Here is a 16,051-nt window from a genome sequence, read left to right on the forward strand (position 1 = left end):
CGCACCTGTTGCGGCCGCCTGGGGGCCCCCTGCCCGCCGTTGGCCGTGGATGTTCCCCGCCCCAACCCCGAAACGCCGAGGGCGACCTCCGCTCCTGCTGCTCCGGGAGCCGCGCGGGAGGGTCCTCGCACCAGGGGGTCTCTCCGAGCCCGGGCAGGGGCAGGGCCTGGGGCGGTCCCTCGAGCCCCCCTGACGGGAAGCGTGGAGCAATGGAAGCCGCTGTCGCTGTCGCCCCCAGTGAGCCGGGCGCGTCTCCTGAATCGCGAGAGTCAGGAGCACGGCTTTGCCCCGTCATCCGCGTGTCCCATTTCAGGCAGGGGCCCGGGTTGGATCTTTCCCGCTGGCTTCGTTTTTTGTGTGTGGATTTGTCTCAGTCCTTCGCGTTTCCGGTTGAGTTACGGAATCAGCCCACACATTTTGTAGCCAAACTTTGTAGGACTGTGAAACAATGTAACATTATCCTACAGAATAGGCTTTCATACTGGTTTTAAAACGCAGTGATTCAGGATTTGCTTTAAGGAAACTTTGAGGATCACAAGGGATTGTTATCTGGTAGGTTGTAAAAATTCAAACAACCGGGAGAGGATCATAGGTTCCAGAACGCTGGAAGGAGGAAAGAAAAATGGAGAGGAGAGAAGAAGGATAAGCAAGAAAGTGCAGGGGGCTTAAGGGTGTAGGGGGCTGCAGGATTGATTTAGTACTCAGGTCTGGAGATTATGTCCCCTCTATTAATTCCAACCGCTGCTCCAGACAGCACTTGAGGGAAATGGAAGGAAGAGCCGTTTTGGGGGGTCATGCTAGTGATTACTAATCTTGCCACTAGAAAGATTTGCACTCCATGGATGACAAGGACACTAAGGAGAATTACTTTCCTCTTAGGGAATCATTCAGAGGTTAATTGAACTTGAGAAGCGTATATTCTGTGATGGAAGCGACATTTATTATATTCTGCCAAATTAGGCTTTCCCCCTCTCAGACTGTATGGGGACTTTTTCAGATTAATTGTCAAAACAAGAAGTTTCATGTGTGGATACTGACAAACAGCGTGATATATACCGAACACATAATTCTTAAGCTAAAGTATTAAGGTAATAAATTAAGGGTGGAAAGTAAACACTTCATGGAACCTTAACTCCCTGTTCCTGAAATTTAGAGACAGGGGCTTCATTTTTAGACAGAAAGTATCTAAAGATCAGCAGTACTTCTGTATCCAGTGGTTCTCAAGTTCTAGTTTACATATCATTAGCAAAATCACAAAGTGGTCTTTTCATTCAAGATACAAAATAGACTGATCAGTGTATCATAATCAAAAGTGACAAGATAGTGATTAAAAAAGCACCTGGCATTTATTGACAAAAGGATTAAGTCTGCTCAAACAGTAAAGGATTAGCGTTAGTATTTTTTAAAAAAGAAGAAACAACACTGCAGGTCTCTATGCTAAAGTGATAAGGACTGAGGAAGTTTTAAGGTTAGAAAAAATGGGGATATGTATTGATGAAATACTTTGCAATTGTATAGAATGATTTTATCAGCAGCTGTGAAGTTGACTTTGAGGAAATTTAGAATTGAAATGCTTTAGGTGACAGGTAAAGGCAACTGTGAAAAGCAACATCTGATTTTAGGGGACAGGGTAGCTATGGAAGAAGACTGGTTAGGGGTGGAAGTGAGGAGTCTAAGGCAGGGACCATACTCAGTTTCTCTTCCTCTAGCACCTAGTGCAATGTACTTGTTAAATGTTTGTTGAATGAGTGAGAAGGGCTTTAGAGAAATTGCTTTGGATATAGGGATACACTTTACTCTTGGAGAAAATACCCGAGATCATAAAGTTGCTAATGAGATAGGGGTGGGAGATGAATGGTAAAGACATTGTAACTTTTTGGAGTTTTCTACCGTTGTGTTTTATTTCTTTTCACCGGCATGTTCAGTGTGTTATTAGTGGTCAAATGAAAAGGAATAAAGTTCTAGATAACACATTTTTTTTTTAAGTCTCCAAGCTCATTCCTACATAGAATAGTTACATTATTGTTTACTTTGCTAATGTTTAACTAAATGTAGCAAACTGAAGCATTATGGATAGGGAATAACAAAGTAACAATTATGAGACAGCTGTAGTCTTTTTCTTGTTTAAATCTCTTGACTACCTCAGAATTCAAAGTAAAAACAACTTAAGTGGGAGGTTAACATTATTTAATGCAAATAGGTTGATAAAAAGTGTAGCAGATGACCTTGTTAATAATAGTTCTGTCTCCTAGCCTCACTGTGGTTAAGTTGAAGGAAGTTTTCATTTTTGTTTTTGTTTGTTTTGGGGTTTTTGTTGGTTTTTGTTTTCTTTACCAGAGTGAGGGTACTTTTTTCTCTTATCTGATACTTTCTGAAACTCTTAAGGAGTTCAGTCAAAGGTGGAAAACAATCAAATTTCTGTTTTTGGTGTTTTACCTTTTTGTTCTCCAAACTTGTTATGGTCTATGTTGAATTTGTTGCACTCACATGGAATGTGTCTCAGCCCTTTACTTGTCTGTAGTATAAAGGAGACTGCAGGACCATGCTGCCCCGGTTTCTGGAAAGTCTTTCAGGATTAGGCTAATGCCCACTGAATGCACTTCTCTCTCCTACTGGGGGTGCTACACAATTTAGCATTTAGCCCTATAGTATGCTTTCTTACAGAATTTTATCTCATGTGTATGGATCTTGTACCTCTGACTAGATTAAATATTTTTGGAGCTAAGTGCATGACTTACGCTTCTTCTGTGATGTTTTTAGCACACAGTGGGCTTCATTGTGTACCTGATAATTTAAGTAGGATAATAATAGGTCAAATCTTTAGTTAGGGGTCACTGCATTAATTTCTAGCATTGCCCCTTTGGGAAAACCAGAAGCTATTATTTTGTCATTGATAACTTGGGATAATAAAACCTGCAATGGTTATCTGATAGTCTAGTTGTGAGAATCAAGATAAATGTGATTATAGATATCTTGCATATCATAATGAACTTTTTTAATGTAAAGGGCTGTTAATCTTGTATATCGTAATGAACTTTTTTAACGTAAAGGGCTGTTAACTGACTTAGGCATAGAGCAGACATTGATTCCGCATTCACAACGTGTTAGGTACTTCCTGGGCTCTGGAATTGCATGTCATAAAGGGTGAACAGGAAATGACCAGGTGCTTCCAAAGCGGAAGAACAGCCTGGGCTGAGGCACGAAGGCCGGGAGAACAACTAAGCCGTGGTTTGTTGTGGCTGAACCAGAGAATATTTCATGTGTATTAGAAGAAAATGGGAGGAAGTAAGGCCAGAAAGGCAAATGTGGGCTAAATCAGAAGGAACCTAAGGACTGTGGGTTTATTTTCCTTAAAGGTAATAAGGAGGATTTGGGTCAGTGACTGGATCAGTTTTGCATTTGAAAAGGATCACTGGCAACACTCACATGACAGATTGGTAGAGAGCCTAAATGAGAGACAAAAACATTGGAGATGTCGCTGAAGTTCAGTGAAGAGATGAAGAGGTAACTAGGAGAGCGATGGTGGGAATAAGAAGGAGGGGGCCACTAAAAGAGGTAGAATTGGCAGATCTTGGTGGTACAGGAGATGAAGACAGAGAAGCCAGGGTTGACAGTGGATTGTTCTGCTATTCATTGAACTCTAAAGAAGAAAAAACTTTTTGTTGAGGAGTTGAAGAAGTTCAGTAGATGATGTGTTCAGTTTGAGATGCCTGTCATATGCATTGGAAGGTCCCGTAAGTAGTAGTAGTTGGACATGTGGGTCTGGATCTAAAGGAAAAAGTCTGAGATGACGATAGAAATTTGGATTAAGCATTTCACAATTGAAGTTAAAATGTGATGATTTTCTCCAGGCATATTATGTGGAATAAGAGGGTAAAGGAGGATGCACATTTTACGTTGTGGGGAGGGGCTGATAGTGGAAGAACCCGAGGAGACTAAAGACCGGTGCTCAGAAAAGGGAGCTGAAAATCTGGGAGGATTAATGGAAGAGTTCTTACTCCTGAGGAGTTCATGCATTGATTGACTGAAATGATTATATTTTCCTCTGTCCACCATAGAACGCACAACACAGTTCATCTATTATTGTTTTATTCAAGTTAATGTGAAATGACTACCCGTTACTTTGTTAACAACAACAGAAATCTTGATATGTATGTTTAAAAATGTTTTTTAAAACATTTTTTAGATACAGAGTGTTGCTATGTTGCCCAAGCTAGTCTGGAACTCCTGGGCTCCTCCCACCTCAGCCTTCCAAAGTGCTGGGATTACAGGCATGAGCCACCATGCCTGTGGCTATTTATGGGTTTTCTGTCTCCATTTGGGACAACAAATCAAGTAAAATGTAGCTTTAGAAGTCGATTATCATTATGGCTCAAGCAAATACTTTTAAAAAAAGAGAGAGATGGATTAAAAAGTTCATTTTGTGTGTGTCTCAGGTAAAATATGTTAACTTGGGGAGACCAGCAGTAGCCTGTTCTTTAAATCTCAGCTTTTATTGAATCTCACACAAAATTTTTCTCAGATATCTAACTAGACTACTTAAATAAGCCAGATTAGTATTTTAGCATACTTTATTAACTCTGCTACTACTCAGAGTAAATTAGTTTTTGGAATGTAATGCAGTCAAAAAACCGTCAAAATAATATCACAAAGCACTGAGTGGTCCAGTCATTTGAACTTCTGACAATACCTTTGACTTACAAACTTATTTGTGGGAAGTGGTATGTTAGTACTATACATAAACATTGATTGAGCTCGGGGGAACTTTCTGTATATACATTTAAAAATGTGGGTTTTTTTAATAGAGACAGGGTCTCACTGTATTGCCCAGGCTAGTCTCAAACTCCTGGGCTCAAATTATCCTCCCCACTTGGCCTCCCAAAAGAATGGGATTACAGGCATGAGCCACTTCCCCAAGCCTAAAATTTTGTAAGTACCATTAGAATGTAAGAATTCTTTTTAAAAAATTTGATAGTGCAGGGTTGGTTATTCAATATGCAATACAGTATTCAATACTGTATATTCATCACTTCTCGGCCTTTTGGCTAAGATCAAGTGTAGTATCTGTTGTTATTAGCATAATATTGTATATTCAACCAATAGTCAATAGAAGGTTGGTTGTATCTGATATGAACCAACATTGAGTTAAAAATGGACCTTTTTTTGAGTATTTTTAAAAAGCTAATTGGCCGGGCGCGGTGGCTCAAGCCTGTAATCCCAGCACTTTGGGAGGCCGAGACGGGTGGATCACGAGGTCAGGAGATCAAGACCATCCTGGTCTACACGGTGAAACCCCGTCTCTACTAAAAAATACAAAAAACTAGCCGGGCGAGATGGCGGGTGCCTGTAGTCCCAGCTACTCGGGAGGCTGAGGCAGGAGAATGGCGTGAACCCGGGAGGCGGAGCTTGCAGTGAGCTGCGATCGCGCCACTGTACTCCAGCCCGGGCGACAGAGCGAGACTCCGCCTCAAAAAAAAAAAAAAAAATGCTAATTAACTAGATTTGCTTACTTAACATCAAAGAAATTAACACATTACAAGTCTAGAAATAAAGATTTTAAAATAAATTTTGAATTTTGACCTTATCTTTTCCCAGAAAGCCTTTAAATTGATACTGGAAACCAAATAGGATATATTTTTGGGAGATTTGGGCGTATTAAAACAAAGGCAAACAAAGAAGTAACCGTCTAAAAGTCCCAGTAATGATTAGGTCCATTGTTTCAATTAAAGCATACCGTGCTTGAGAGATAAAGTGTATTAAATATTTGACTGTAACTTTGTGTTAGAAATATGTTTTTCGAATCTATAAAAAAGATTTACAAATCTGTCTATACCATGTTTTTCAGTTTTATGGTATTTCTTCCAGACCTCTCTTCCTGATATCTCCATTAGTGTCAAGTATTTCTTCAACCCCCAGTGGTGCAACGTGAGCCTATTTTTAAAAATGTAGTCTGGAAGCAATATGTAACATAGTCAGGAAGCAGTATGGATATATGGTTAAGCATATACACTATACACTTAACCGAGGTTAAGCAGAGATCAGACCGCGTGACTTTAAGCACCTGCTCTACCACAGATGATCTTCTAGAAGCTATATAAATTAAACCTCTGAAGGTTTACATTTCCTCATTTGAAAAATGGAAATAATAAAGTAAACCCTCATGGGGTCCTTAAGAGTTTAAATGAAATAATCCATATAAAGTGCTTAAGTGCCGAACATAGCATTTGGTGTGCAATAATCACTCTATAAATGCTAATTGGTAAAATTATCATCATTGTTATTATTAGTCCAACGATAGCACTAGCATGGAACCAGCCTTCTCAAAGTATGGCCTGCAGATCAGGGCCAGTGCAGACTTACTGGTTTGCAATGAGTTCCAGAGCTTGTGCCAGAATGTAAATAGGCGATGTCACTAAACATACTGATTAGTGTTCAGCTGACTTTTTTAAAATAGCAAGACCTCTTCAGTGTAGGAAGCAGTGAGTTGATTTGCATTCTGGTGCAAGCTCTTCACCTTGCCACAAACCAGCACCAGAGCTGATGTGGAGTATTAGACCAATGATCCTGCTCTCCAAAAAATAATAGCCCTTTATTCTGAAGACATTATTATTCACTCATAATACCTCATTAACTTTCTTTTTTCTAAACGTTGTAATAATAGATTATAAGTATATTGTTTATGAGTTCAGCAGATATTTATTGATCACATAGTTTGTGCACAGCCCTATACCTTATTTTGTAGGAGTTGCAAAGATGGCTCAGCAATTAATTTTGCCTTTAGGAAGTCTGCCATAAACCCGCAAGAGGAAATAAGTGGAATTCTAAATAAATGCATTGAGTATATGCAATGAGTGTTTGCAATATTGTTATAGCTTGGTTCCAAAGATTTCAGTATAGATAGATGTTTCCTTTTGCTGAGCCGCTACCACAAGAGGACAGAATTAATTAATTAATTAATTTTCTGGAAAGGGAGTCTTACTCTGACGCCCAGGTTGGTGTGCAGTGGCACACTTCAGCTAACTGCAGTCTCCGCCTCCCAGATTCAAGCAATTCTCCCACCTCAGCCTCCTGAGTAGCTGAGATTACAGGCACCTGCCACCACACCCAGCTAATTTTTGTATTTTTTGTAGAGACGGGGTTTCACTATGTTGGCCAGGGAGATCTCAAACTCCTGACCTCGAGTGATCCACCCGCCTTGGCCTCCCAAAGTTCTGGGATTACAGGCTTGAGTCACCACGCCCAGCCAGAACAGAATTAATACCTTTTACTTTTTCAGCATTATGCTATCACAATAATGTTCAGAGTATGCTTTATTAAGATAGTGTTTGAATTTTGTAGGAGATTCAGAAACCTGCAGTACTAGGGAAATCTGAGTTTTAGATATAATAACTAAATTTTAACTTTTAAAGATCAGTATTGTAGAAGATTCATCGGTGTTTTTTAAATTACTAATTTTCTATTTCATCCTTCATGCAAACATATGAATTCTAAATGATTGTTCCATAGAATATGAAGAGACATTAAATAAATATTAAAATATTTATAAAGTTTTGATTAAAATGAGCACAAATTCTTCTCAAAAAAATTCATTGCCAGCCTGGGCAACATGGGGAGACACTGTCTCTACAAAAATAACAAAATAAAAATTAGCCAGGCATCGTGGTGTGTTCCTGTAGTCCCACTACTCGAGAGACTGAGGCAAGATGATCAATTGAGTGTGGAGGCTGCAGTGAGCTATGATCGTGCCACTGCACTCCAACCTGGGCAACGGAGTAAGACCCTGTCTTTAAAAAAAAAAAAAGCATTGCTCAAACAGATAATGTTGAAACAAATTTTGGAGTAATATAAACATAATAATTTTTAAAAGACAAGGCATGTATATTTTATGTGTAAATACGTAGTATAGGGTTTACAAACTATGAATTAGATCATGAGACAGATTTATTTTTGCAGACTAATTTACTGGTGAGTGGGCTTAGGGAAAAAAGGAAAATAATGCAAAATGTTCAAGTCGTGAAACGTTATTTCATTTTTAATATTTCTTAGAATGTTTTCTATGGAAGTGGATTTATTGGTTTCTCTTATTGCCATGCTTGGTGCACCTGCTCATAATCACTTTTGTTGTGCCTTTTGCCATAAACTGTTATCAGCTCTCTTAAAACCTAATCTCACTAATGACTTTAAGAAAATTGAAGGTGGGTGTTAGAAAGATTATAGGTAATATTGAAGAATATAAGGCAGGCATGGTGGTGTGCACCTGTAGTTCCAGCTACTTGGAAGGCTGAGGCAGGAGGATCACTTGAGCCCAGGAGTTGAATACAGCCTGGGCAACATAGACTCTGTCCCTATTTCTAAAATTTAAAAAAAATACACACACAAACACATATAATGTAAAATAAAGAAAAGAGAGTAACCTGAAATTTAAGAGGAGAATTTTAAGGAAAAACAAGGAGTACGAAATGAAATTTGGATCAAGAAATGCTAGGTAAGTTAGACCCATGGCACTTGAATCACAACCTTTTTGCCATAGCAGATCAGGTATTTTGCGATCTGGCCCCATCTCATCTTTGAACTCACCTTGTACCAGAGTCTGCCCTTCTCTCCAGTTAGGTACCAACCACACTTGTCTTCTTTTAGGTAATTGTCTGTAACGTTGAGTCTACATACCATAGACAAAGAATTTCTATTTCCACACCCCACCCTCAGCCTCACCGAACCAGCCTGCCTGTTCAAACTGTGTCCCTACCGTGTTCCAATTGCAGACACATGGTAGGCACTCAAGTATTGGTTGAATGGGTAAATGGAAAACCCAAAAATGGAGGCATTGAGGATGAGAAAACTTGAGGACACAGAAGACCTATTAGATTATGAATGATATCGATGATAAAACACAATCAGATGTTGGTCTTAAAAGCATGTGCTCCCTAAAGGATAGAAAATGACTCATTCATTATTTACTCAGCCGTAATTATTAATTAGGCACCCACTATATTTGGATTTAGGAGTGGAAATTACCAGTGAAGAAGGTATAGCTCCAGTAACAGTGTAAGTAAAGAGACATAAAGACATGGGGAAAAGATAATCACTAATACAAATGGTTCGAGAGTCCCCTCGTACTTGATGTTGCCTCCTCAGCACATGCAGTTTACAAGTGGTCCCACAAAGATGAGTGATCTGCTAGAGCCAGCATGATACATGCCATTGTCTGAATCTCAGTGCAGCCCTGTACTTTTCAACACAATAACTCTTCTGAATTGATCAAGAAGGAAGCAGCTTTAATAAATATTGACAAGGAGTTAATTTGGGGTTTGGGTGTATGATTCAAGGGAAGACCAGGAGCCTCTACAAATATTCCAGTTTGTGGGTTTGTGAGTCTTAAAGAATTCTAAGAATAGCAAGAGTCTCATATATCATAAACAGAAGGGAACAAAAAAGTCACATAAATCCAGAAACGTAGTGAATTCCTGATAGAAGTGTTTAAACTCTATGCAGCAATAGTAAGCTACCTTGAACTTAGCTAAGAGTGAAATAATGAAGGATGTAACTATGCAAGATGACTGCAGTGGAGACACTAAGCCCCTGCTTCATGGAGCTCACATTCCAGTGGAGGGCACCAACAAAAAACAAAGAGGGAAAATATATACATTATGTTAGGTGGTGGTCTTAAGGAGAAAAAAAAATGCATCAGTTAAAGAGGTTAGGAAGTGGTTTTCAGGAGTGTGGGAGAGTGGTAAAAGTTTAGATAGGGTGGCCAGGGAAGCCTTTACTGAACTGCCATTTGGTAAAGACCTGTATGCAGTGAGGAAGCTAGCCATTTAGATATCTGAGGGAGGAACATTTCAGACATACAGAAGGGTGAGCACCAAGTCCCAGAGGTAGGCATCTGCCATGGTGTTTGAGGAATAGCAGGGGAGCCGTCTGGCTGGGGAAGACTGAAGTAGGAGCTGTTGCACATGAGGGCGGAGAGGCAATGGGTCCAGATCATACAGTGATTGTTGGTTCTCTTAAGGATTTTGGTTTTTCCTCAGAGTGAGATGAGAGGGGAAGTATTGGAGACTATTGAGCAGAGGAGACATGAGCTGACTTTAATAGGATGACTCTGACTGCAGGCTTGAGACCCGACTGTAAGGGGCTAAGGGTAGAAGAAGGCCGATTAGGAGGCTATTGTAGTAATCCAGGTGAGAGGGGATAGTGGCTCAGACCAAGTGTTCACAGTAGAGGTTATGGGGCACTTGATATTTTTTGAAGGCAGAGCTGACATGATTGAATGTATTAGTTTTCTATTGCTCCTATAAGAAATTACCACAAATTGAGTGGTAATTTATTGTCTTACAGCTTCGTAGATCAGGAGTGGGTTGTCAGTCTCACTGGACTACAATCCAGGTGCCAGCAGGACTGTGTTTCTTTCTGGAAATTATAGGAGAGAATCTGTTTCCTTGCTTTTTCTAGCTCCTAGAGGTCACTCACATCATTCTTTGGCCGTGGCCCCTTCCTCCACCTTCAAAGCCCACAACATTGCGTCTCTCCGACCTTCTTCCATAGTCATATTTTCCTCTGGCTGTGGCTAAGAGGGTCTTCTGATCTTAAGACTCATGTAATTAGATTGGGCTCACCAGGATAGTCCAGGATAATCTTCTGATCTCAAGGTTATTAATTTAATCACATCTGCAGAGTCCCTTTTGCCATGCGAAGTACATATTCATGTAGGGATTCCTACATGCACGTCTTTGGAGGCCATTCTACATACCGCATCGAAGGACCAGATGTGAGATTTAAGATAGAGAAAAATCAAGGGTAACTTCAAATATTTCGATCTGAGCAACTGGAAGGAAGTAATTAACTGATATTGGGGGGACCAGATTTGTGGCTTTGGGGTACATGTTGGGAGCTCAGTTGCGGGCATGTAAAGTCTGAGTTTCCTATTAAATATCCAAGTGGAAGATGATGCATAGGTAGTTGAATACATGACAATAAAGTTTAGATCAATGGATCCTAAGGACAGATATACCCATACATCCATGTATGGATGGCACTAAAGCCATGAGATGAGATGAGACCACTCAGGCCCTATTAAAGAGAGAAAGGGGAAGAGAGGCCAGGTACTAAACACTGGGAAACTTCCAGATATCTACCCAGTGCTAAAATTGTTTATTTGGGAATTTGATAGGTGAAAAGTATGCAGTAATATTGGCTTGAATACAGAAAAAAAAATCACAAAAGAGGAGCACTGAATGGTGAAACATAAGAAGTTACTCAGGACGAATTAATGCTTTTGCTTCACTTACTGCCTTACAAACTTTGTCTTTCCGTTTCTGTGAGCTGTATTTCTAGAATTACTGGACCAGAGCCAAACACATAAATGACTAAGACATAGCTTCATCTTACATCGACTTCTAATTCTACCTTGTGAAGGTTGTCTGTTAATTAGATATGTATTATTTTCATGGATGCATGTTTAAGAGCTATAATAGATTCATTTCAAATGGCTGTCCTTGACAAAGTATGCCATCTACAATATACATGTATGATAGCTTTGAAAGGAACGAATGTCAGTCTTTCAGATTTAAATTTCTTGTAGTGGAATGTAGTTTATACCGATAACAGAACAGTTATTAAACTTTATTTTGAGTGACATCTAACCTGCCATATTATTTGTTTCTCTTTCTTTAGACTGGTACTGTTAAATTTGCCAATGGCCAAGACATAGATCTTTTGTACATATTTAATTACCTCTAGGAAAAAATATTTACACAGCTTACACCAGTTGCAAGATGAATAAGGAGAGGTGTATGAATGTTATTGGAGTCCATGGGCCCAAAACTCAGCCTCTAGTTGGGTCTCAGCCATTCCACCCTCCAGATTTGGAATCCAAACCATAGAGCAGCAAAAAGTCCCTCTGAGTAGTCAAAATCAAAGTCTATAAATGTCATAGCTTTGCGCCTCAGACTCATTGGATTCAATGGTAGAGTCCTTTGTGGACTCAAGCTTTGCAAATGTGTCTGTCAAACAAGCTTGTCTGCCTTCTAATGCACTGGTTAGGAGAGCAGGTTAGAAAGGCAGAGAAGAGCCTCACAAGGTAAGAGGTCACACACCACACGGCGGCATTGGTTCTGAGTCCCCAGAGAAGAGCAGGGCTCCAGGAGAGCAGTCTGGTCTTTGGCCTCTGTAGCTTTCAGAGCCATCTAAGGACATCATTCTGTTGTGGTAACTGATGTAATGGTGACCTTGAGTCACGAAGAAAAAGTTAAATTGTGAGTATAGTTTATTTAAGAAGGCAGAAGTTTGGTTATCTGTTTCTGCAATTAAAACCACCCTGGAACGTAGTAGCTTACAAAAACAGTGACCATTTGTTATCTCTTGGACCATTTGTTACCTCTCCATTTGGAACAGTGGCAAATAATCTGTGGCCATCTTTAATTCCACCATAACATTTGTTATCTCATGATACTCTGGGTTGTGTGGGCTACTGTGGGTGCTGCTTGTTCAGTTGGCTGGGGTTGCAGTCATCTGGAGGCTCGACTGGGCTGGAGCATCTTAGGCAGCTTATTCACATGGTTGGAGATTTGTGCTGCTGTGGACTAGAAGTTGAGCTTTGGTCTCTTCCCGGTGGCTTGGGCTTGGGTACCTCACAGAATGACAGCTGGTTCCAAAGAGGAGTGTTTCAAGCATGGGAATATCTTGGAAGTGATTCAGTATCACTTACCTGCATTCTTTTGGTCATAGTGAGTCACAGGGCCAGCTCAGATTCAAGCGGAGAGGAAATAGACTGTACCTCTCCATTTGGAACAGTGGCAAATAATCTGTGGCCGTCTTTAATTCCACCATAACAGAGAAGTGGTTAAGGCTAATGTGTGTGGGTACGTTGCATAATGTGTGATGAAGGGGCCAGGTAAGTCTCAGGTCTTTAGAAAGAAGACTGTTCAGAAAACTTGATTATTTCCTCAGGGTTCAAAGTGGTAAATGCTTTATAAGTAAGATTTTACTGTCATTATAAGATTATTACACACTTAGGGAGTATTATAAATTAAGAGAAACATTTCTATTTGGTAAAAATAAGAGCTGTTCTTTTTTTTAAGGTAAAACAGTTAAGAAATACTACCTAAGGCAATCATTGGTTATAATATTTAATAGCAATTTAGTTTACATGTAGGCTGAGAACCCTTGGAAGGGATTCTAATCAGAACAAAAGAAAAATAGAATATAAAATTAAATTTTAACTTCTCTTAAGCAGTAGAATTTTCTGATTCTTGGATACCTTCCCAGAGTTAGCTTGTGCTATGATCTCAAGCTGCTGTGCTTCCTGGAGCTATTCTGTGGGTCTACTCTCACCTTATAGGGGCAGTGAAGAGTTCTGAAGTGAATCCATATTACAACATTTCTGTTATGCCTTTGTAATTCCATTTTAATTTTCAGACACTGGCTTTCAGATGAATTTTTAAGAACTCTACTTGGGAAGAGCTGTAAAGTTCTTCTCCCCCTCTAGTTATTTATCTCTAAACTAGCTTATTCGTCTATGAGTTTTAAAACTTTCTATCCTGCTCTTGCTGCCATCTTCAAAATATCGTTTATATGTATATCTAGTACCTAGTTTACTCATCTAATAAGCCCTTAGAAGACACTCAGCGAATGTTTTCTGAGTCACTGATTGTTGCCCTGGAGCCTGTCTTGACCAATGGAGAGAGAGCTTTTCTTACCACTTACTAATTAGGAACTAGCCATTGAGCACACTGGCTCTAACAATCTAAAGCAATAACTAAGGTAAATCAGGTGATCTGAAAAGAGCAATAACTTACAGAATATCATGAACTGTATTTTACTATTCTTTTTAACTTGAGTTTTCTTTTTCATTTGTACCTGGTTAGTATGAAAAGGGGCTTATTTCCAGCAACACTAATAGAATTTTTCTTTTTAATCACTAGTAATTGGAAGAGGAAAGACCCTTCACCTGACATGTGGGGACTAAGTTATTGCTATAAATCTTGCTCTTTCTTGGGTGATTTCTCTTCATTTAAATTAAAAGTTGTCCTTAAGGCTTCTTGGACCTGACATGTTGGGCTCAAGACCCAGGAATCTCAAGAAATATGCTAGAGATTTCTGGTTTAATTAAACAAAAGACCTTATTAATAAAAGCCAGCCAGCTGGGCACAGTGGCTCACATTTGAAATCCCAGCACTTTGGGAGACCGAGGAGGACAGATCACTTGAGCCCAGGAGTTTGAGCCTAGCCTAGGCAACAAGGCAAAACTCCTCTCTACAAAAAAGTACAGAAATTAGTTGGACATAGTGGTGTATACCTGTAGTCCCAGCTACACAGGAGGCTGAGGCAGGGGGATAACTTGAGCCTGGGAGGTTGAGGCTGCAGTGAGCCATGATCGCGCGCCACTGCATCCAGCCTGGGTGACACAGCGAGACCCTGTCTCTAAATACACACACACACACACACACACACACACACACACACACACACACACATATGTAAGCCAACCATAACCACATATGGAAGGAAATAATAAATTCATTCCCCTCTCTTGAAAAGTTTTAAAAATGTTTTTCATTAAAGGATTTCATAATAATAGGCTTTCCTGTAGCCTGTGTTAGAGGAACACTCACCAGGCCTTCACAGTTCTTTTCTTTTATAGTGTCCAGCTCCTCTTTTGACATGGGATTAGGTGACCACGTGATTGATTAGCCTCACAATCACAATCCTGTCCCTCCTGTTGCTTTCCATTCACAGTTGATCAAGACGCAGAGCCTGTGATAGAGGTCAGGCAGAGAGCACGAGGCCCAGTGCAGAATCATTTTCTGAACCAGCCAGGAAATACAGGAACCGACCAAACTTTAAACACCAGCCTAAATTATTCCTGTTCTTTTAAGCAGGCAGTAGAAATGACAGAAACCCGTTAACAGAAGAAAATAATGCTTTTCATTTGAATGCCTATGCATTTTCTTTTTAACTTGTATGTGTTCCTGATTTTCCTTACTCTTTGTTTGTTTCTTAGTGTGGTTTATTGACAATCGTTTACAATGCCGAAGAGTGCTGTAGTGAGCCAGCACAGTGGGTAACACAGCAACGAAGAACAGATGCAGGTTTGAGGAATTTAACTTGCTAAAACCTTGAACTGAAGTCTTAGAGATTGGGACATATGGGTTTGTATAAATAGGCTTTTAAGCCCTCTTTGCAATGGGTTACTGATAGGAGAAACTTGTTTGCGGAATGTCAGCTGCGTGAGCTCACTGTTGGACAAAATGGAAGAAGAAGGGCTGGAGTGTCCAAACTCTTCCTCTGAAAAACGCTATTTTCCTGAATCACTGGATTCCAGCGATGGGGATGAGGAAGAGGTTTTGGCCTGTGAGGATTTGGAACTTAACCCCTTTGATGGATTGCCATATTCATCACGTTATTATAAACTTCTGAAAGAAAGAGAAGATCTTCCTATATGGAAAGAAAAATACTCCTTTATGGAGAAACTGCTTCAAAATCAAATCGTGATTGTTTCAGGAGATGCTAAATGTGGTAAGAGCTCTCAGGTGAGTAACCACTACAAAAAATAATTTGCTGTATGTGTTCATTTTGCAATTATTATTTAATGACATGTCACAGCCTAGTGTTCTAATAATAATGTCTAAAACAAAAAACAAAACATTCAGATAAAATAATTAAATCACTTACCTAATTTTATTAATTTTACTAATGCTAGCTGAAAAGTTAATAATATCTATGTAGAAATTAATTGTGTTCAGGGTACCACTGAATTGTCTATAGAGTGGTATTAAAATTACTCAAATGATCTCATTGTGTGTATTATATTTTAAAAGATGTGATGCATGTTATTTCCTCACCCTGGCTATGGGGATTAACTGCTCTGTTTCAGTGCCTAGTGGTCTGAGAATCCAGATATGTGGATATGCTTGTTAGTGAAGCTTCGTGAGCTACTGAAATCAAAAGCACAAGGAAATTCTGATTTTCCTGACTGTGAGAAATAACTGAGCAACCAAATATGATCCAGGCCTGGGGCCACACACTTTGGGGTCTAAGATAGGGGAAAGAATTA

The 16,051-nt window shown here is 39.7% G+C and overlaps 1 protein-coding gene across 2 annotated transcripts in view; it reads left to right on the forward strand.

Moving 5' to 3' along the window:
* Positions 1-10,443: 10,443 nt before the first annotated feature.
* The window catches only part of DHX32 (DEAH (Asp-Glu-Ala-His) box polypeptide 32), a 46,374-nt gene continuing 40,766 nt past the window's right edge, over positions 10,444-16,051 (forward strand). Inside the window, exons 1-2 of one of the 2 annotated variants that reach the window (XM_011930192.1) lie at positions 10,444-10,646; positions 14,999-15,527. In XM_011930192.1, the coding sequence (XP_011785582.1) occupies positions 15,246-15,527 (282 nt within the window). In that variant the 5' untranslated portion in view covers positions 10,444-10,646; positions 14,999-15,245. Of the gene's footprint in view, positions 10,647-14,765; positions 15,528-16,051 lie in introns of those variants that run through there. The other variant, XM_011930190.1, reaches the window with a different exon arrangement.

The sequence above is a fragment of the Colobus angolensis genome, unplaced genomic scaffold (genome assembly GCF_000951035.1).
Source record: "Colobus angolensis palliatus isolate OR3802 unplaced genomic scaffold, Cang.pa_1.0 Scaffold85, whole genome shotgun sequence".
In the NCBI taxonomy this organism is placed as follows: domain Eukaryota; kingdom Metazoa; phylum Chordata; class Mammalia; order Primates; family Cercopithecidae; genus Colobus; species Colobus angolensis.